The 20206-nt window shown below is 49.8% G+C and overlaps 9 protein-coding genes across 9 annotated transcripts; 6 read left to right on the top strand and 3 right to left on the bottom strand.

Annotated features, from left to right (window-relative positions):
* Positions 1 to 149: 149 nt before the first annotated feature.
* Positions 150 to 1342, bottom strand: N7518_000700 (uncharacterized protein; the record flags this gene model as incomplete). Its single annotated transcript, XM_057181628.1, has 2 exons — positions 150 to 384; positions 438 to 1342. The coding sequence occupies 2 exons, from the start codon at positions 1340 to 1342 to the stop codon at positions 150 to 152; spliced, it is 1140 nt and encodes a 379-aa protein (XP_057046978.1).
* A 715-nt stretch (positions 1343 to 2057) lies between these two features.
* On the top strand, positions 2058 to 2948 carry N7518_000699 (uncharacterized protein; the record flags this gene model as incomplete). Its single annotated transcript, XM_057181627.1, has 3 exons — positions 2058 to 2431; positions 2484 to 2712; positions 2769 to 2948. 3 exons carry the CDS (start codon positions 2058 to 2060, stop codon positions 2946 to 2948), a joined length of 783 nt encoding a protein of 260 aa, XP_057046977.1.
* Positions 2949 to 5751: 2803 nt separating this feature from the next.
* On the top strand, positions 5752 to 6927 carry N7518_000698 (class I SAM-dependent methyltransferase; the record flags this gene model as incomplete). Its single annotated transcript, XM_057181626.1, has 1 exon — positions 5752 to 6927. One exon carries the CDS (start codon positions 5752 to 5754, stop codon positions 6925 to 6927), a length of 1176 nt encoding a protein of 391 aa, XP_057046976.1.
* An 897-nt stretch (positions 6928 to 7824) lies between these two features.
* Positions 7825 to 9342, top strand: erg8 (phosphomevalonate kinase; the record flags this gene model as incomplete). Its single annotated transcript, XM_057181625.1, has 2 exons — positions 7825 to 8168; positions 8235 to 9342. The coding sequence occupies 2 exons, from the start codon at positions 7825 to 7827 to the stop codon at positions 9340 to 9342; spliced, it is 1452 nt and encodes a 483-aa protein (XP_057046975.1).
* A 1149-nt stretch (positions 9343 to 10491) lies between these two features.
* Positions 10492 to 11490, top strand: N7518_000696 (uncharacterized protein; the record flags this gene model as incomplete). Its single annotated transcript, XM_057181624.1, has 3 exons — positions 10492 to 11065; positions 11180 to 11263; positions 11333 to 11490. 3 exons carry the CDS (start codon positions 10492 to 10494, stop codon positions 11488 to 11490), a joined length of 816 nt encoding a protein of 271 aa, XP_057046974.1.
* Positions 11491 to 12602: 1112 nt separating this feature from the next.
* N7518_000695 (proteasome maturation protein) lies at positions 12603 to 13353 on the bottom strand (the record flags this gene model as incomplete). The annotated part of the gene is made up of 3 exons (XM_057181623.1): positions 12603 to 12670; positions 12740 to 13187; positions 13351 to 13353. The coding sequence occupies 3 exons, from the start codon at positions 13351 to 13353 to the stop codon at positions 12603 to 12605; spliced, it is 519 nt and encodes a 172-aa protein (XP_057046973.1).
* Positions 13354 to 13669: 316 nt separating this feature from the next.
* N7518_000694 (mitochondrial 37S ribosomal protein uS12m) lies at positions 13670 to 14467 on the top strand (the record flags this gene model as incomplete). The annotated part of the gene is made up of 3 exons (XM_057181622.1): positions 13670 to 14111; positions 14216 to 14316; positions 14402 to 14467. The coding sequence occupies 3 exons, from the start codon at positions 13670 to 13672 to the stop codon at positions 14465 to 14467; spliced, it is 609 nt and encodes a 202-aa protein (XP_057046972.1).
* A 660-nt stretch (positions 14468 to 15127) lies between these two features.
* On the bottom strand, positions 15128 to 16446 carry N7518_000693 (glycosyltransferase family 15 protein; the record flags this gene model as incomplete). Its single annotated transcript, XM_057181621.1, has 4 exons — positions 15128 to 15195; positions 15251 to 15539; positions 15591 to 16349; positions 16399 to 16446. The coding sequence occupies 4 exons, from the start codon at positions 16444 to 16446 to the stop codon at positions 15128 to 15130; spliced, it is 1164 nt and encodes a 387-aa protein (XP_057046971.1).
* Positions 16447 to 17202: 756 nt separating this feature from the next.
* On the top strand, positions 17203 to 19779 carry N7518_000692 (deadenylation-dependent mRNA-decapping factor PAT1; the record flags this gene model as incomplete). Its single annotated transcript, XM_057181620.1, has 3 exons — positions 17203 to 17330; positions 17385 to 19598; positions 19656 to 19779. 3 exons carry the CDS (start codon positions 17203 to 17205, stop codon positions 19777 to 19779), a joined length of 2466 nt encoding a protein of 821 aa, XP_057046970.1.
* Between the last annotated feature and the right edge of the window lie 427 nt (positions 19780 to 20206).

Genomic DNA, 20206 nt, shown 5'->3' with positions numbered 1-20206 from the left:
ACAGACTACCAAAAGGACAAAACAAGTGAGGATAATCGGATCATACGGACATGAATATCATCTGGTGAAAAGAAACGCTTTCAGGTGTTAGCAATGAATGGCAGCTGCTGGGAACACTACCACACCCACCAACCAATGTTCAGCCACGCTCAGCCACTCTTTTCGGCATCGGAATACGCCCGCAAGGCAATCGCTAACAGAATGCCACCAACTGCCTCCATATCACGTCTGGACGTTGTATTCCAGGGTCCGAATTCATGCATTGTGAGGAACGGGCGGGGTGATTTCTCAGGGAGCATATCGTTGAGATATTGAATGTAACTGTCGGCATACTCCGCGAAAGTGATGAATATCTGGTGACGGTCCTGGGATACGTGAAGACGACTAAAAGTTGTAAGTAACAAACAAAGCCAGGTATATGAAATGAAGCGACTTACTGGCCCGGGAGGTTCAAAGCGCCAGTGTGATCAGGATCTGATTTTATCCATGCAACCATCTGCGCAGACTCTTGCATGCGAATAGGATTTAGCTTCTTCCTCCTTAACATTGGCTTTACTTCAATCAATGCCCGTACCCTCCCTGATCCTGTATCCTCAAGATACCCATCGGTTCGTGCTTCAAAGGAGGCATGTTCGAACACTGCCTTGAACGATTTGCGGTGCAAGGTCCAGTTGCTCGCCTGAGGGAAGTGCATGCTCAGCGCATTTAAGAAGTCAACCAGGGCGGTGTTGACAATCTGCTCATCCTTCGTCCGAGGATACATCAGATATGCAATCTCCTTAGGCCCTGCAGAATAAAAGGGAGTGTCCCCATCCCTGGTATCCGGAGTCTCCTCATCATCTGAGTAGTCTGGCAGTGTCCCAGTTGACTTCGATGGGGTTTGGGGATATGGTAGTTGTTGAAGTCTTTGCGTTAAGTCACTCATTTTGGATTCACCCGCCTTGGATCGTGTACGATTTGCAATGGGCGAGATTGCCACGTTCGATTGGAAGGTTTCATCGGTGGAGACTGCAGCCCGGGTCTGATACATTCTAGCCAGGGCAAATGTCCCTTGAAGGATAGGGCCGCTTTGGAAACTTGCCCGGTAGTCGGTCCAGGATTTGAACGTCGCAAGCAGCTTGTCCGCTTTTATTTTCCATTTTTCCAGTTCGTAATGTTCCAGATCGATATTTTGACCTTTATTTTTAGTCCAGAGAACCTGGAGCAACAAGTACTGCTTCTCACTGATGGTGGATGCAGAGGTGAGGATGGCATCGTGGATTGTCGAATTGGAGACCTCGTGCGTAACTGCCCATTGATTCCATTGAGTCTCGTTCGAGGGGAGATGGGTATCTCTTGACATTGTATTGCGCGGAATATAACTTGTGTACTAAGTAGGAGGAAGCATCGGGCTCCGAGGGCTGCTCTCTTTATGCTGGGTCAGGGCGAGGTATGCGATAATTGCCAAGCGCCCATCACATCTCCCCTGTGTTGGGCACCAAGTTATGGTTCAAGGCCACACATCGGCGGGAATATAGCAAGCGCTAACATCATCCTTTTGATAGGTTCCACCAAGTGTTGTGGCTGGGTGAAATCAGCCTTCAGAACTCGATGTACTCCTCTTCACCAATCAACGGATGAAGGAATGGGATCTACAGTGAATCAATGCATGAATGAATGTGACTCTAGCGTGATGAGATGCATTGTGATTCATCTTACCGGCGAGGCCGGCCAGGGCGAGCAATCACAAGGCAGAAATGGTCCGCGTGGCGTCGTGAAATATCAAAATAGCAGTACGATACATCTCTTCGAGTTAGATAATAATAAGTGGCGGCGCTAAAGTGAGGGGAACAGAGTCGCTCGACGTTGCCAAGCAAGTAACAAGTAGTTAGTTAGTTAGTTACGGAGTATTGGTGCCTTATATCTCAGGCCGCAAAGCCCGCCCTTGTGTCCCAAACAGAGAAAACCACATCCCCCATCTCATCTTCCATCTAGCTATCAACCTTGCTGATCTCTTGCTCGCTCTATTATCGCTGGTCATTTAAGCAATATTCTCATCCATCCTCGTCAAACTCAAGATGGAGGAAGATTTTGTCCTAGAGCGGACTAAACGTCGTCACGCGTTGGCTGAGATTGAGAAGCTGATCAAGAAAAGCCCGAATCTGCATATTGAACCCTCTGAACTGAAGGCGGCTGGTATTTGCCACCTTCCCTTGTCCCTTGAAGGGGATACCCAACATCGTCCACAATTCTTCATGCCATACCAAGAAGAACTGCCGTTCCCGTCGAAGGAGGAGGAGAACGAGCTGCTAGAACGAAAGCCTAACCTGGATTTCATCATGTGGGAAGCTCGCGCTACTGAGTCTTTTCTTACTAGCAACTTTGGTGATTGCTTGTCATATGCATCGGATAAGTACCCCCATAATCCGCCACCCTCTGGCCAATATCGAGAGTAAGTTGCCTCTCACAGCTACCTTGTCTTGCCCGCTGACCGTTCATGACAGACTTGGAGATTATAGATATTTTGGTCAACTGCTGGAATGTATCGACTTCAACTGGTACGCTGTGGAAGCAACCGATTATCGGGAGGGAAATTATCCACACTTCAAGGTCATCCTGGAAAGTGAAGCGAACGGGGATGGTCGACTGCTTCGCGGAGAAATCATGACCATCACCGGTATCATGGTTGGTCGTTTGAGATCCAAGCGGCTGCGCCCTCATGTTGTTGCCCCGGTAAGGCCTTCCATAATGGATGGATTCTAAACGATCTACTAACCTTGCTCTGGTAGATGCTGGTCCTGTCTCTCATGGGTCCTCGTCATGCCCGCGTCCTGGAGGCAGATTTTGACGGAAAGATTCTCAACATACGCGCTTCTAAGTTGTACGATTTCACGCAAAAGAACACCGAGTTCGTGCATTCGCTGACGCGGTATTGGCTTGGTGGCGCGTGCGGCAAGACTGAGCTGTGAACCTCCTAGATCGGTGGGGAAGTTTGTTTATGCTGAACACTGCGATATGGTCCTGTCTGGTAATGGAAATGCAGCTCTTATGATATGATAATGAAATTGCTATCTCATGGACGAGCGTCGTTCCCGATACGACGTCTACAACTTAAATCTCTAGTTGATTGCATGTGGACAAAACAAATCTAGTGAATTTGATAGCCAATGAGAGGATGCATTGTATTTCATTCTAGTACGGAGTACTCCATAGTTCCATTCCTACTCCATCCAGTATGGGGGTGGTCCCGCCACGGTGATCCGCGGTTCTGATTTGTCAGTCTTTGATCTCTCACGCGGAAGGCATTGAGCCTCGCTATGTATGGATTGCTGCTGTACCACTGGCTCGTACTACTTAATAGCTTGCCAAGAAAGCACCATCGTGGAGCTTGCGCGGTGCACAACGAATCCACGGCTTTGAGGGGTTGACAACCGACATAATCTCTAGTTGCATTGGATGAAACATGATACAAATCTGACCATAACATTGGAAACAAGTGCAGCGATGCTCAACATAGCCAATGGGAAACGTACCACCTTGTGTGGGCTTTCTCGGTTAAGGCGACAATTGGAGTGCTTAAGTTCATAACTACTCGAATATTTGTCATGGAACAGTAAGGAACAAAAAGGCCAAGGACTTTATCTCCCCAAACAGTTCGACTCATCTAGAGTGGGTCCCGAAGGAATCCACCATTGAATTATGGCCAAGGTTAGCTAACTATTCCGTACAACATCCTTCGTATATGCCTGTGGTTCGACTGAGCCAAAGCCGTTGTCTACAGCCTTGCTAACTATTGGACTGTCATATTTAGTTATGTGATGCTGGTGGTTTCAATTATGTAGATACAAGGTAAGTTTACGGAAGGATCTGGATCGCTTTGAGGGGTCTCAAAGCAGTTAGCAGTACGAGCCCCTTGTATAATTACCCCTGACATTGATAGATTGTTTTAGGTAATATATTCCTAGTAATACGGTAATGGAGTAAAAGATCATGCGGTATATTGTACATAATTTTATGGCTCAGAAGTATGGGATCAAAGTATCTTTTTATGAGTACCTTCTGAGAATCCTCTGATATCTTGTAGGAAGTAAAATACAAAAAGAATACAAGAAATACAACACGAGATCGTAATGTTAACAAGTATTAATAAAGTACTATTGATAAGTACTGAGTACTATTGACAGTATAACCTTGGCAGAAGCGCTGATATCACGTGCCAGCACTAGGTGCGTGCATAAGTCGTGGGTCCACCCACACGGGTCATGGTGGGAATCAATGGGCCGTGGACACCCGTCACCTGTGGCCGAAAAAGGCAGCTCGGGAAAACGAAATTCACAGATTTCTCCAACTGTTCTTGAGAAACCTGAAATGCTTATTTGATCGACACAGGTAGCCCTCAACTGCTCACCTTCTTTTTCATAGAGGTTGATCTGATTCAATCTTTTCCCCCACTTGGTCTTGGTGTCTGGCCATACTCCCGTACATAGTACTTTGTTATCCACCTAGGCACTAACGCCAACGGTGCATGCAGGTGGCTTGAACTATGACGTGAGAGTAATTTCAAGGTCATATTTATGACTCACACCATAGACTTGCCCAGGTGCATATTCTAAAAATCCTGCTTTATGCTACCTGAGCTCGACATAAAGATACCCTAGTAATCTTTCGGCTGAACCGGAGATAGAAGCAATGCCAAGGGCTCTCTAGGAGCATAATACTCGATTTGGAGCCCACGTGACCCGGAAATACGGGAATCGGTAGGGTCTCGGAGTTGAGTTTTCGCCCGGACGATCCATGTGGGTCGCCAATATATCAAGTCCCTCATAATCTGTTCAATCAGCTCTCATCATCTGCTTTAGGGTTATTTACTTGACCTTTTGCTTGAATTGGTATTTAGACTAAAAGAAAGAAAAAAAGAATAGAGGAATAGAAAAACAAAAGCTTCTCGAAGGTTGCCAATTCGTCTCACCAAGTTCTGGATCACTTGAAACGACTCGGGAGGAAGTTCCGGAACCGTGGGTGTTTCAACGGTTAATAGGGAAGCTCAAGGTCTTCGGAGATTAGGGTCTAGGCCGATGTAATGATGCACTACGTCTATATTTTTCTTTGTATACTTCGTATTGTATATCTGACATCCCACATTGGGTGATCAACATGTACGATGATGTTGGCTAGTCGATTATTATCATGTATCTAGATACCCATATAGAATACAGTATTCAAACTATAGAAGTGGGCCTCCAGGGCTAGATCGGCGTTTCCATGACGATACTCATTTCCTTTTAAGGACCCGCGTCATCCATGCCTGGGCATGTCGTAGTCGCGTGCAACGGCCTCCTTCACCTCCTCCGCCACAATTGGATTTTAGAATTCGGAGCGAGAACGGAAAGCCCTAGAGAAGGATGGCAAAAAAAGTGAAGCAATTGGGAATGATGGTTCTTGGTTATCCGAATGAAAATTTTTGTTCTTCGGGTCTCTGCCGTCTTAAACGGGATCAAACCATTATTATTGCCGGGATAACCGGTAAGAGCTTCCTCGTCTGGTGACGAAATCCACTATGTGGCTACTGGCCATACAGCTGTCTCGGCGAATGATTTTTCAATGAATAAAGGGAGTGACTGTGGCTCGGAGCCGTAGTGCTTATAAATCTCGCCAGATCCCCTACAGGGCTGTAGCCGCTGGTTACTTACTACACATACCCCCTTTCCCCCAACCTCACCTAATATATACCTCTTTTTTATATAATAATAGCTTGTACAAAGCTCTGCTATCATGACGCAAACACTCCTGGACACACCGCGCCATCCCGGGCGCAGCGAACGAGGCTCGGAGAGTGATAGTTCGCTCGACGAGGTCGCGCAGGAGAAGCAGAATGCGCTGGTGGCCACACTCGGCCATCATGGCAAGGACCTCGACAATTCGGCATCCCCGAAGCGGTGGAAGAGTTTCTGGACGGCATTCCGACACCTGTCGCACTTGACCCCGAAGCAAGTTGACGATTTCATGGCGTCATACGTCATCTATAACCTTGACTGGTCCGACGAGAAGCAAATGACCGAGGCTCTGGGCCCCAATTACCAAGAAAAGGTCGGTGATTGCTTGAAGTCCTATTACGGAGTCCTGAACCACCTTTGCGCACTGGGCGATGTCGAGAAAATGTACATCCCACCGTGGATGAGCCCCAAGTCCAGCGTGCTCGAGAATCAGATCCTGTACGAGCGCTCAATCGCGCACGACATCGGCTTGGGGACAGGAATGAAGGTGCTGGATCTGGGCTGCGGCCGCGGGCGCGTCGCTGCCCACATGGCGCAACACACCGGCGCCCAGGTAACGGGCCTCAACATTGACCCGAACCAGGTCGAGCAGGCCGCGGCCTTCAACCAGGAGCGCGGACTCCAGAATAACTTCGTCACCCAAGATTTCAACGACCTCCCCCTGCCTTTCGCCGACGAGAGCTTCGATGCCTTCTACCAGATCCAAGCACTGAGTCTGTGCAAGGACCTGCCCGCCCTGTTCCGCGAGGTGTTCCGTGTTGTCAAGCCGGGCTCGAAGATCTCCCTGTTGGACTGGATCAGCCTGCCGGCTTACGATCCTAGTAACCCGGAACACGCGGAGCTCATGCGCCGCGTCAAGCCGCTCATCGGCGCGGTCGGTACACCCACGCAGGAGACTCTCGAGGCGGCGTTGAAGGAGGCTGGGTTTGAAGTTGTGCGGTCCGAGAACGCTAGTATCGATGGTCTCCAGGCCCCGCTTATCGATACCGTCGATGTATACTTCCGCACCCTCCGCCAGGCGATCCTTGCGCTCGTCAAGGTGCATGTGCTGCCGCGCCACTTCAAGACCTTGATTAACCGTCTCTGTTTGGATGGACAGGCTTTCGTCAAGATGGATCGCATGCGTCTGGCCACAACGAGTTATAGTATCATTGCCCAGAAGCCCAAGGCATAGGCCCCGGACAAGTTCTCTCGGCCACACTCGAGATGTGAGGAAGTTGGATGGAAATGAATAATTTTCCTTCTCATCAAACTCTGCGGCGATCAAGTCGGGCCAATTATCCAGAGCACATCCCCCTCCCACCGCCACCGCCAACGTCATCGTCGCTCCTCACATCTCGATTGGACATCTCGACACAAAATACCCTGTACATTTATAATCAACGGATTAGAAGGCTGGGGGATTTGACGCATGGAGGAGTTTCGGTTATTTATCTCATTTATTTATTTTTGATTTTTCAGAGGGGTTTCTTGAGCAATAAGGAGTTTATAAAGGGAATTGCATCTACATCGGGATAGTAGTACATGTATGTATGTACATCAAATATATCTTGTTCCGAGTAAATATCTGCGACGATAAGTAGTTATTAAGGAAGGCCAAACAAAATAATAAAAAGCCTCAAGTCGGGATTCAATCTATGAAACCAAAAAAAAAAAAAACCAAAAAGGAAAGGTCGTGCCCGGGATCGAACCGGGATTGCTGGTATCAGAAACCAGAGTGATAGCCATTACACTACACAACCTGATTGATGGAAAAAGACCCAACTTTTAATTTCAAGACACTATTTTCATGTTTTCCACGGACACTATTGTCAGGTCCTGCAACATCCCCACTAGTCCCTATTAGGATAATTCCATACAATCTGGGAAATGTTCAAGTCTCGTTTAAGCTGCATCTGCATGGCAGCGTAAGCCCAGCACACCTTATCCGCGCCATTACAACCTACTCCTTCCCCCCCAACCACCCCGTGACCGCGGGGCAGTCCTTCCATAATCTCCAAGCGCCCCGTAGATCCCGGCATTTTTCTCCCCCACAACAACAACAACCATATCTCCAACCTACCAGTACTCCATGTCTCCTCTACCGCCTTCCGTCACGGCACTGTCTGCGCCGGGCAAGGTTCTCCTAACCGGTGGCTATCTCGTGCTAGACCGCGGCTACACGGGCACCGTGTTTGCGCTCGATGCCCGCATCCATGTTATTGTCCAGCAGCTGAGGAGGGGTCACCGCCGCGGGGTGTCGGGATCCGAGCCTGCTCCGGGCGTCGAGGCGCTATCCAATTCGGGTGTTGAGGACCAGGGCGGGGAGGATACCATTGTTGTGCGTTCCCCACAGTTTGTCGATGCGGTGTGGGAATATGGTGTGCAGCGATGTGGGAATGGTGGGGGTGTCAAGGTTATCCAAAAGGGAGATGGGTATGCTTGGCTGTCGCTGTTTGCGCGAAAACATCAATTGACTAATTCCACCTTGCTTCTCTCTAGGCCGCGAAACCCCTTTGTCGAGACCTCTCTCAGCTATGCATTGACTTATATCAGCTACGTTGCTGACTCTAAGGACTTCGGGTCCCTGTCTGTCACCATCATGGCTGACAGCGACTACTACTCGGAAACCGCTGCCTCCAGGGGCCCGGCGTCGCAGGGACGTGGTGGGCGCTTTGTCAATTTCGGCGTTCCTCTTTTTGAAGCCCACAAGACAGGACTGGGCTCTTCGGCTGCTCTCGTTACTGCGCTTGTCTCTGCCTTGGTCATTCACCGTACCATGCAGCCGGAGGATCTCGGTACTGGCCGGGATAAACTTCATAACCTCGCTCAAGCGGCCCATTGCGCAGCCCAGGGTAAGGTCGGATCTGGATTCGACGTTGCTAGCGCTGTCTACGGTTCGTGCCTCTACCGACGCTTCTCGCCGTCAATCTTGGAATCTCTCGGCGATGTAGGCTCGGCTGGTTTCGAGGAGCGTCTGTTCCCCATCGTGGAGGACTCTGATCCCGAGCATCCATGGGACACCGAGTGTGTTGACTTTGGCATGCAGCTCCCCCGTGGGATGCAGCTGGTTCTGTGCGACGTGGACTGTGGCTCTCAGACGCCTTCGATGGTTAAGAAGGTTCTCGAATGGCGGAATAACAACCGCAAGGAAGCGGACATTCTCTGGGCTAGCCTCCAGAATAACAATGAGCGACTGCGTCAAGAGCTCAAGCACCAGGCCCAACACCCCGATGCCAATCCCGAAGGCGACTTTTCTGATATTCGCACCCTTATTCAGCGAACACGCCAGCATATTCGCACATTGACCCGCCGGACGGGCGTCCCCATTGAACCCAGTGTGCAGACCGAGCTGTTAGACAGTGTTTCAGAGATCGAAGGTGTCATTGGTGGTGTCGTGCCGGGGGCTGGAGGATACGATGCCATCGCGCTCCTGATCCAGGATGATCCCACTGTGATTGTGCGTCTGAGAGATCATCTTGCGAACTGGACGAGCACGATCGAGGATGACTTTGGAGGCAAGATCGGTAACGTACGACTGCTAGGCGTCCAGCATGGATCCGAAGGTGCGAAAAACGAAATGCTGGAGCAGTATGCTGGTTGGGTCTAGCTTGCTCTGCTCTACTAAAACAAGGCAACTGGTGTCCCAGCCCACCATGACTTATCAACGTGTTTCGGCTACCAGCTTAGCCTTTTCTCCCCTATTGCATCCTGGGCCGGACCCTCCAGAAAATACACAGGCCTGTAGGATAATTAATTGCACGAATCACAGCTGAAACATCGACTTTGACTCGGATGTTCCTATATTTCACCTCCCCTACCACTCCATCAGTGCCCACCTATCTGCGTCTCTATCTTCAAACTCATCCCCCTGCATATGCACTACGAATCCCATGCTTGGCCGAGGATTGCCCGTTCTTTTTTTCCCCGACGTCCCCCTATGTGCGACCAGGTCTGTTTGCCAGGTATTTCAATATAGCCTGGACTACTCTCAAGGGAACGACCTCTGCAGGCTAATATTCTTCGGCTTTATGATACCTAGTATGTGAGATAGAATATACATAGAATCCACGTGCACTTGCATTTTATGGTGACAGTGAAACAATGAAACAATGAAACAGTGACAACTGCATGTATACTCCGTATTATAGTCATGAGATCCCTAATCGTCGTACAGAGAGTACAAAGCTACACATGTGGAGAAAGCGACCTGTCTTGCCCATGCAACTATCCAGAGATGTCCAGATCTACATAGTATTAACGACGTAGCATACAAACAAGACTCTTGGCCTAACTAATTTCCCCGGATCTTCAATTGCTATTCGCTATTTACTCTTATAATAACACTATAGAACTAAAGTACCAAAATACTAGATTATGGGCATGTTTTATTTTTCTTTGACTCAAAAATAGGGGAAACATTTTGCGTGCAGTTAGGGTCAAGAAGCCTATTAGGCCTGCAGATCCCCTTTTGCCTTCTTTCTTTCTCTTCAACCAATTCAAATAATACAATCGAATATCATTTGGGGGGGTACATATACGTACAGCCATTCCATCCACACTAGTTGAGGTACTATCGCGCCTCCCGCTTAGTCTTGAGTCTTGACTCCTCACATCTGCACTGCATCTCCCTCCCTCTGTCTCCTCTCATTCCAGCTCTCACAGACTACCACTCTTCACCCAAACATTCTCCCGTTGACAGTGCCCCCTTTCCTAACGGGGTAAAGTCAATCGTCATCCGCCATCGGGGCATCCTAAAATGTCCACAACCGATCACCCGGAGTCGGGGGCAAACACCAACAGAGATATCAACCAACCCCCAACCACAACACCGCAGGACCAACAACAGACCTCACCGACCACAGAGCTCCAAGCCCAGCCAGACCTCGCCGCTGATACATTCATCCCATCTGCCCATGACCAAACACCCATGAACCAGATCCAGATCCACCCCGCGACTGGCCCTGGTGGCGAAAGCGAATTCGCCCCCGAGACAACATCACCGACCACCAACCCTTCTCAAACTTTCGATAACGAACCTGCTGTCGCGCTGGCAAAACTGACTACATCACCTTCAATGGATACCGACGAGCGAAAGAATGCGCCCGAGACTTCGACCGAGCACTCCGATGATGGCTCCGGGAAGGAAGTCGAGGAGGATGATGCTGGCCCGGCGCTGGTGATCACGCTGCTGTTGACAACGGGGTCGCGACATCCGTTTACTATCGATGGAAACTATCTAAGGAAGCGATCGGTGAATGTTGAGAACTTTGATCCGTTCTTGATGAGCGTCTACACGCTAAAGGAGTTGATCTGGCGCGAATGGAGACCTGGTAAGAGTTCGACCCAGACCCAGACATCTACATGGACATTGGATGGGCAGGATCCATCCTGATGTGGGATGTCATGGAACGAGAGTAGCTAAGCTAACATGGTTGTTGATGCAGATTGGGAGACCCGTCCCTCGTCACCGAGCTCTATCCGTCTTATTTCGTTCGGGAAGTTGTTAGATGATAAATCGCCTATTTCTGGTATGTTTTTCCCCCTAGTCATTGCATGGTTGCTATGGTCATAGACTTTGATACTAACAAACCGGCTAGACTCCAAGTTCAGCAAGGAACATCCAAACGTCATCCATATGACCGTCAAGCCGCAAGAAGTCGTCGACGATGAAGATGCAAAGGGAACCAAGACACAATACAGCCGGGAGCGCGAAGCAAGTGAGCGCAGCCCTGGATGCCGATGCGTGATCCAATAATCTCGCTGCCCGAGCTACGAGTATCAGGTGTCGAGGGCATGCTTCCAGCAATGCTGTTGTCTGCTGCTTACTACTTCCACCTTGACACCCAACCTTCCCTTCCTTGTCCGTCTTCCGCCAATCCTGCTCCCTCAATCTACCTGTCATTGCAGTGATACGCCTAATTCTGCCTGGACGCAGGATCAACATCCCTGTTTTGCCGAGCCAACATGGGCGCTCTGGAAGCGGCGTTTCGACATTTATTTCTTCTGACCGGATCCTGGGACCATGATTTCGACCAGTTTTTCTCATATCTCTTATTTCTGTGCCCATGTTCGAGCCGTTTCCCTGTTCTCTCATCGCCATATCATCTGCATGCGGGCCTCATTTATCTCTCCATGGATCTTCTCTGGAGTGCTTCCATGTCTTCTCTCCGACCTGTCTTCCGAGGGCTCGTTCTGAGATTCATTCTTTGCTTTCCGGCATTGCTGTCACCATTATCTTACCCCGATTTCTCGATATATACCCCCTCCGATCCGACTTCCCTTTCTCTTTGTGCTCTATCATTTTCCCTGTATGGTTCCTTTTCTTATGGCCTTTCGTGTACTTACGACTTTGACCCCCTTCTTTGTCCTCCTTATCCTTCCTTTTCTCGCTTTTCATTCCTTTTGCTTGCTTTTTCTAACTGCCTTAAGGTGGTTAGTCGTAGTGTATAGGGTGTTTTTGGAGGAGGCTGACATGTTTCTTTGTCTTATATTTAATAACTTCTAAAGTGCCTATATATTTCCGCGGTCTTAGTGGGAATTGCTAGTCAATTCGAAGCAGACGATCAATCCGGAGTAGTACGTTGTTCATGCATAGTTTAGAAATCTCTATAATATAACGGCTGGAAGTGGTCCTGCAAGACTGCGTGGTAGAGATAGATCATGGATTAATTCAATATATCGAGAGTAATGCATTGCCTTGATAACGGACAGCAGAAACATCGGAAATGTATCAAGCCAAGTGATCTCTCATTCTATTTGACGACATAAGGTAGGAAGGAGTATGACGAGGGACGTAAGAGGAGAATAGTAGAACACATCGACATAGAAAAGAAGAGAAACCAAAAGAACACCATATCATCAAAGCCATTAGAAATCCATCTTGAGTCTCTTCTCCATCTCATCATGGAAAGCAGGCGGCTCACGGAGGTCATCACCTAAACCAACCAGGTCAGCCAAAACACATCCAAACCAAAACCAAAACACCAGATAAGAACCCAACATACCGTGGTAAATGTCCTCCCACTGAACCTCACTATCCCGACCTCCAATAACAAGAATATCCTCATGAACATTTCCACCCCGCACACCGCCAAGCACAGCAGGCCGGAAAGTCCCATCGCGAACGATCTTCAGCTCCATCCCGCGACGAACAGGCTCCGCAATCCCGTACGCCCGACGCAGTCCCTCCATCTTCAAGGCGTCCTGTGTCGCCCGCCACGAGATAAGTCGTGCCTCGAGCGGGTGCGTAGATGTGGGAACATCGCCGCTGGAGTTCGTGGACGACGCGTGCGCGGTGGCGGCCTGCGTGAGCTTGTTGCGGAGCGTATCAGGGAGTCCCGGGGCGGAGGGCGCGCCTTTAGATGGGCGGGGTGCTTGGAGGCCTGCTTGTTGCCGGGTTGTGAGGTTGCTCGTTTGTGTTGCGTTGCCGCTTGGGGGGGCGATGCGGAGGGACTGGGGTTTGTGTTAGTTTTGTGTGTTTAAAATTGGGATGGGGTTTGATTGAGAGGTTCAAGATGGAGTTTGGTGATGGTGGTGTTGGGAATAGGTGTTCTAAATGCTTGCTTATGGGCTGGACTCCAGGGTGAGGTTCCGGGTCCGTAGCTTGATAACGTACCATGATGGATTGATAATGTTAGGTTTTCGGGTTCAAGGCTCGAAATCACAGATTGGATAAGTGTAGGTCTGTATTCAAAGCTCGGAACGGAGATAGAAAAGCAGAAACAAGAGCGAAGGGAGGGTGTAAGATGACAAGCACCGATGATGCTTAGGCAGAGAGAAGCAGCGCGGCCAGCTCCTACGACAGACGAGGGAAACCAACTACGCAACACTCCAAATCCAATCACGTGCCCTCCACTTCCGCCGGCAACAATTCTATCGCGATATTCTCGACCCAGCGAAACGGGAGACAATTCGCACGCATCACACCACCCAAAATGTCCCAATTACTCTCCCCAATAGCCCGTCGGGCCCTACGGACTCTGACCCACCGTCCTGCGGTTTCCTCGCCCCTCTGCCGCACCCTCACCACATCACCCGCTATCTCCTTCGCCTCGAAACAATCTCCCATCACCTCCCGCCTCAACTTCCACCCCGTCTTCCGTACAGCCGCCGTCGGTTTCTCCGCCGTGCCAAAGCGGCAATTCTCCAGCTCGCCTATCATCCGCGCTACATACAACCAGGTCCGGCGCGGTATCCGCACTGGACAGCAGGCTCGTCGCGGTAAATCGCCTGCACTGAAGGGTACGCCTGGGTTGAAGGGTGTTTGTCTTAAGACTGGTGTTACCAAGCCGAAGAAGCCTAACTCTGGCGAGAGGAAGGTTGCAAGAGTGCGGTTGAGTTCTGGGAAGGTTATTACTGCTTATATTCCTGGTGAAGGTAAGATTTATTTGCACTTGAATTGGTGTTGGAATAGGATTCTGTGGACTCTGTTCCAGTGCTGGTTTTTCTTACGGGGCTTTTTGGCTAATTTTCTTGTACAGGCCACAATATCCAGCAGCATAGTGTTGTCCAGGTCCGTGGCGGACGTGCTCAGGATTGTCCTGGTGTGAAGTATACCCTTGTTCGTGGTGCGATGGATTTGGTAAGTCACTTTTTGCTTCTGTTTCTATATACCTACTTCCCGGGTGTATGTCTTTCTAGATCTTTTACTGATTATACTTTACTAGGGTGGTGTTGGAAGCCGTATGACGAGTCGCTCGAAGTACGGTGCGAAGAAGCCGAAGACCGACTAAGATGGATTTGGGGATGCAGGTTGATCATGATCGACCTGTTGTGAGATTATACAATATTGGCCTTGTTTCATCAGCTGCTGTATAAGAGACTGGGCTACTTGATTTTGGCTTTTTATGCTCTTCGGAGAGCAAACTCTTTCTGTTCATATTTGCATGTAACAATACGGATTGCGACTGTTTATTTTCATACTATCTGTTTCGACGTTCAAGCTCTTCAAGTCAATTTTATTGAAATAGAAGTATAGAAAATGGTTCCGGCAATATCACCTTACTCCGGACCCATGCAACGAAACAAACCCAAAAAAGGATGAACGCTTTAAACCCCATAGTAACACATGTCAGACATCGAAGTAAACCTCCTGGGCGTAACGCAATAATGGGAATCAAAATGAAACAGTTAAAAACGTAAGCCTGCAGCCTTTTGCCCAAGCGCCGTAAGATCGAACAGCATAGGTGTGATATCCAACCCGAGTAGAGTAGCGGGTGGACAGAGATTTCACCGAGTTTTTGTAGTTGCGGCGCAAATGGGTGACACTGTCAGCCCCCAAAATGCGCAGCGCTTCGTCTCAAGATGATGATAACCGACCCGCGCATTGTCGCTAAAAAGGAACGACTGGGCTATCCGTGAGTAGACCCAGAGGGATCGTGAACATAGTAAAATCAGTCGTATTTCTTGTCCCATCCGTTCGGCTTCTCCATCTTGTTGATATCGAACCAACGCTTGGTGCCTGTATCAGAATTAGTTTTGCACTAGAGGTATAAATTGGAGGGTCATGGACATACAAGAGTAATCCTTCCAGTCGAAGTTATCTTTCGGTTGGCAGGAACATCTCAAGTCCAGGCGTTTCTTTTCATCCGAGGGGCAATGTGTGAATGGGACATGGTAGTAGGCGATGTCATCCCAGAAATGGATTTCCTCCTTCTTTAACATCAGAGAAGCGGCGATGGAGTGAACCGGCGCATCGCCCCACCGCTCATAGAAGAAACCACCGTCCTTGTCCAAGGACGTGAAATAGTCAATATATGCGTCGGATCGCAGCCACTCCAAGCTGCCAATCTCGAAGTTCGACCACTGCCAGAAAAGTTAGGTCTGTTGGAGATTAACTCAATTTCAATCACTTACAAAGTGGCAGTTGTTGTAGCTTTCTCCACCGTCATTGCTGATGAATTCCATGGCATTGCCCTCTGAGACATACTCGGGGTGACTGCCTGTGAACTTCTTCACGCTATCCCACAGGGTAGGAATGGTCGCCACATACTCGAAGAGACTGATGACAAAACTATACTTCTTGTTGTTCTCCTTCATAAAGCGGAACGGATCGGAGTCGACATCACAGTAGAGCTCAATGCTAGGCTCGACGCGCCAGTAGTACTCATAGTTCATCATAAGCGGGTGGCGGAAGAAGAACCCAGACTCATAACGGCACATATGGCGGTAACTCTCGGAACCGCCGTAAATGATCTTCTTGCGGTCCATCTCCTGCCGCGCTTCTTGGGCTTTGTCCTGATCGATCCACTCTGGGTATGACCAGTGTTCCTTGGGGATGACACCATAATGAGTTTTGCCAGAGACCAACGCGGTGGTCAATTTCTTGAACTCTTCATCGAACTCGTGGTCGTTCAGGAACACCCAATCATAGTTGTAGTTGTGGTTGAAACGGTCCTCGACTGTTCGAATGGACTTGACCATGTCCCAAAGGTCGGAGTTGCGCGCGAGGGTGACAAAAGTGGCATTTACCCGTTCGCCCCGGTGTGAACCGATAACTTGCGGTTTTTGCGACTTGACTGAGTCGTATGTGGGGGTCTTGGGTGTAGGGGTGGTTATTCCGGTCGTAGGAATCGAGATGGAGGATTGTGAGATGAAGAAGAAGACCACCAATGCCTACTCAACATTAGCAACGGATATTCATGAACATGAAAGAAAGACTTACCACGACGGCAAAGATTAAATACCGCGCATATCGAATAGTGACGGACATGATGATGTTGGGGGGGGGAGAACAAGAATGATTCCCCGTTAAGTGGCAAGGCAACAATAGATATCAGACCGGTGCAGTTGGAACCAATCCAATTTAGAAAGCGAGCGACATCAATGGAGAATGGGAGAGAAGCAAAAGTGAAAAGCCGCCACTGGAAATCCCGAAGGTGTTTTAGGGGGGCCAGAGGAGATTAAAGGTGGAAAAGATGAAAGGCCGCGCAAGACAATGACAACCGCTTTCAGCCACTTTGGGTGTCACCCAATTTGAGACATTCTAGTGCTCAGGGGATATTATTAGGGTACGGGGGTGGGTTTGTAAGATCCATCTCCATTCGATCTTAGGGGCGATGTCACATCCACTTATAAAAGAGACATAAAAGGGAAAGGATTCTCGTTGCTATATGATTTTAGGATGATTGATATCTCTGTCTTTGGTTGTTAACCAGTGTTATTGTTACTATCCGAGTATATACACTATGTACGTAGAGGGCCAAGTGTATCCCCGTATACCTCCAAAGCCTCATATAGCTTTATAACATCTTATCTCCGCCGAATCCTTGATCTTTCTTTACATATCAATGTTGAAAGCTGCACATCAAAAAGACGATCGACAAGTTGTGGCTTGGCAAAAAAGCAGCCTTTCTGCCTGAGGCATCCGCACTCCAGAACTTCCCGTTCATCGATCGCACCTTTCCTCACTCCCCCCCACTAAGCTATTCACCTCCCCACCTCTTTCCTATCCTTCCTCATTCAGAGGATGGCTTTCTTCGGATTTGATACAACCCTACCCAGGGACCGTGATGGTTCCGGGGCCAAGGGGTTCTTCGAAAACTCAGATCCCTTTGCCGATATTGCTCGAGCTAATGCGCTAGGAGATGACGACGTGTGAGCTTATCTTTTTTTAATGGGGAATGAGCCATTATACTCATCATCATTTAGGATCGATTTCGAGGATACCTACGATGGCCTCGGGGATCAGCTTCCCGACGACCAGGACGAGTTCAACGATGACACGTTTGGCGAAGCTGGCCCCAATACATCCATTGGCAGAGACTTTGATTTCTTCGGAAAGACTGCTCAGGTTTCCGACGCCATTGGCGAGGAACAGGTTCGATTCAGCCTACAAAACCCCAATGTAGGCCGAGTCGCTCCCCAGCCCGCCCAAATTCCTGTTCAGCCGGCCGCCACCCAGACTACCAAGCGCTCAGGCTATGAGAAGTATTCGGATCCCGGCTATATTCCAGATTTGCAAGCCAAATCTAGTGTATGGGGTGTCTCGCAGAAGAAAGCTGAACCCGCTGCCGCTGCTGCTGCCCCGAGCCGGAAGATGATGAGCTTGGAGGAGGTCGAGGCACAGATGCGTTATCATGGCCATAATACCGCGACCCCCGCCGCAGAGGCCTTTCTGCGATCCATGGTGGAGCAGCCTCAGTACCCACCTCAGCTCCAGCACCTCCAGACGCTTCCTGATGGGTTCCCTCCGGTGCCTCCAGAGTTCCTTCAGGCACAAATGAAACAGGGCCACCTACCCCCACAAATGCCACACCCACCGCCTGGTATGCCGGAGCTCTATGGTGGCCCTGGAAACATGCCACCTGGTGGGCCGTTGCATATGATGCAGAACGTCAATCTACCTCCGCAAAACATGCCGCCTCTTGGCCCGCGCCACGGTGTCCCACCGCAGGCCCAGACCCAGCGCCCTCAGCAAGCCCAGCAACCTCTTCAACATCAGCAAGGCCCGGCGCCAAGCCGCGGTTCCAACAATGGCATGCCAGTAATCACTAACCCGCAACAACTCATGCATCTCACAGAAGAGCAGCGTAACACTTATTTGGTGGAGGATGCTAAGCGGGCAAAGCGCAACCACAAGATCTTCCTACTGTCCCGAGGCAACGGTCTGATGACCCCGCAGGACAAGAATTTCATTACCCGTATCCAGTTGCAACAGCTGGTCGCGGCTGCTGGAAATGTAGCAGATTCAGATCCCGAGGCCGTGCTGGCGGAGGACTTCTACTACCAGGTCTACAGCCAGATTCGTGGCGCACCGCGCCAACACCCACACCAGCCTCTTGGTCACTTCGCCCAGACTTATCTGCTCCAGACAGGTAACCGGCTAGGCGGGCATCGTCGGGGCAATTTCCAGAGTGCCGACAACCACATGCAGCGAATGCAGCAGCAGGTCCAGCGTGCCGTAGAGGCGGCAAAGGCCAAGCCCAAGAACAAGCAGCTCATCATCGAGGGCAGCTTGGGCAAGATCTCATTTAGCAATGCCAAGGCGCCTAAGCCTATGCTCAACATTAAGCGCCCTGCTAGCTCAGAGGGACCTAAGCCCAAGAAGCAGTCGGATCTGAGTCTCAGCGATCGCAAGTCGATCCTTACGAACCTTGAAGGTGTTTACAGTGCATTGATGGCAATGGAAGACATGGAGCGCACGATGCCGCCACCCCCCGAGGAAGGCGATGCCGAGGCAATCCAGGAACACATGGAATGGAGACAGAAGCTTCACTCGCTTAATCAGAAGTTGTGGCGGTCATTGAAGGTGATGGAACCCATTGTGCCTAACTCGACGACACCACACCCCTTTATCGCATTCTTGTCATACCCCAAGGGCAAGAAGGCCATTCCTCGCATCTTCCGTCACATTGACCAGGAACAACGTGTCACTATCCTCACCATGATTGTCGTCCACCTGGATAGCCTGGATGTGGTACGTCTTGCTCAACCCGTGCCGGGCGAGGCCCAGCCACCACTCGGTGTGCGTGAGGCCATTGACCTGTTCTCGCTGGCTGTCATGCCCTGTCTTTTGGGATACGTGAACGAGGCGCCATTCAACATCATTATTGGTCTTTTGGGATTGGTCATTAACCAAACCCACGTGCAGACTGTGGCTCGCACCAAGGTTGGCTTGGGGATCTTGACCATGTTGCTCAGTCGTGCCGAGATCGTCAAGGAGGCCGGTCAGGCTTCCGAGCATGATTGGCAGCAGTGGGTCGAGAAGTTCAACGTGCTGTTTGACACTTTAGAACTCGGATTAAATGACATTTTCCCTGGATCGATCAGCTCGGGTGACGATATGTATGTGTGGCAGTTCCTTGCCGCCGTGGGCATTGGCGCCAGTCCTGAGCAGCAGCAGCGTCTGGTTATTGCCGTTAAGTGAGTGTTTCCGTTTCGATCTAGTGCAGAGAAACAATGCTAATCAATTTGTTACAGGGACCGTGTCATGGAAACAGTGGGATACAGCAAGACCCTTCCTGCCGATATGGGCAGTCAACGTCTGAACAACGTCAACCTCTTCATGCGGGCTATTGGTCTGGACGTTGAGCTCCTGGGTTAAAAAGACTATTCTAATTTTGAGCCTGCATGGGTATATACCCTTGGCATGTTAACCACCACTTCTGTGGCAGCTCGTCCAGACTTGGATGAATGAGCATGAGCCCCGAGGCCTTGAGGACTCCATCGTCTCACGGGGCAATGTTGCTGAAATGCAACACACTATCTACCACATCTCCAGGGAAGCTGGGGCCCTGGCAAAAATCAGGTTGCATTAATGTGCCTGAACCCGGTTTATTTTACTTTTTTCCCCAATACCAATTTCACTTGAATGTTCTATATTTAATGAACACAGTAAATAAGATTTTGCCGAGAGTTCCCCGGGAACGGACTGCCCCTTGCATATGTCCCTATTCGGCAGGGTTGAGCCGACGTTGTTTGCAGGGAATCCGGGAGTTTCAGGGAAATTTCGGGGATTTTCCAGGGATCTT

This window comes from Penicillium psychrosexuale, assembly GCF_028828465.1.
Source record: "Penicillium psychrosexuale strain IBT 29551 chromosome Unknown utg000001l, whole genome shotgun sequence".
Lineage (NCBI taxonomy): Eukaryota > Fungi > Ascomycota > Eurotiomycetes > Eurotiales > Aspergillaceae > Penicillium > Penicillium psychrosexuale.
Note: the sequence above shows the minus strand (reverse complement) of the source record. Positions and strands in the feature narration are given on the sequence as shown.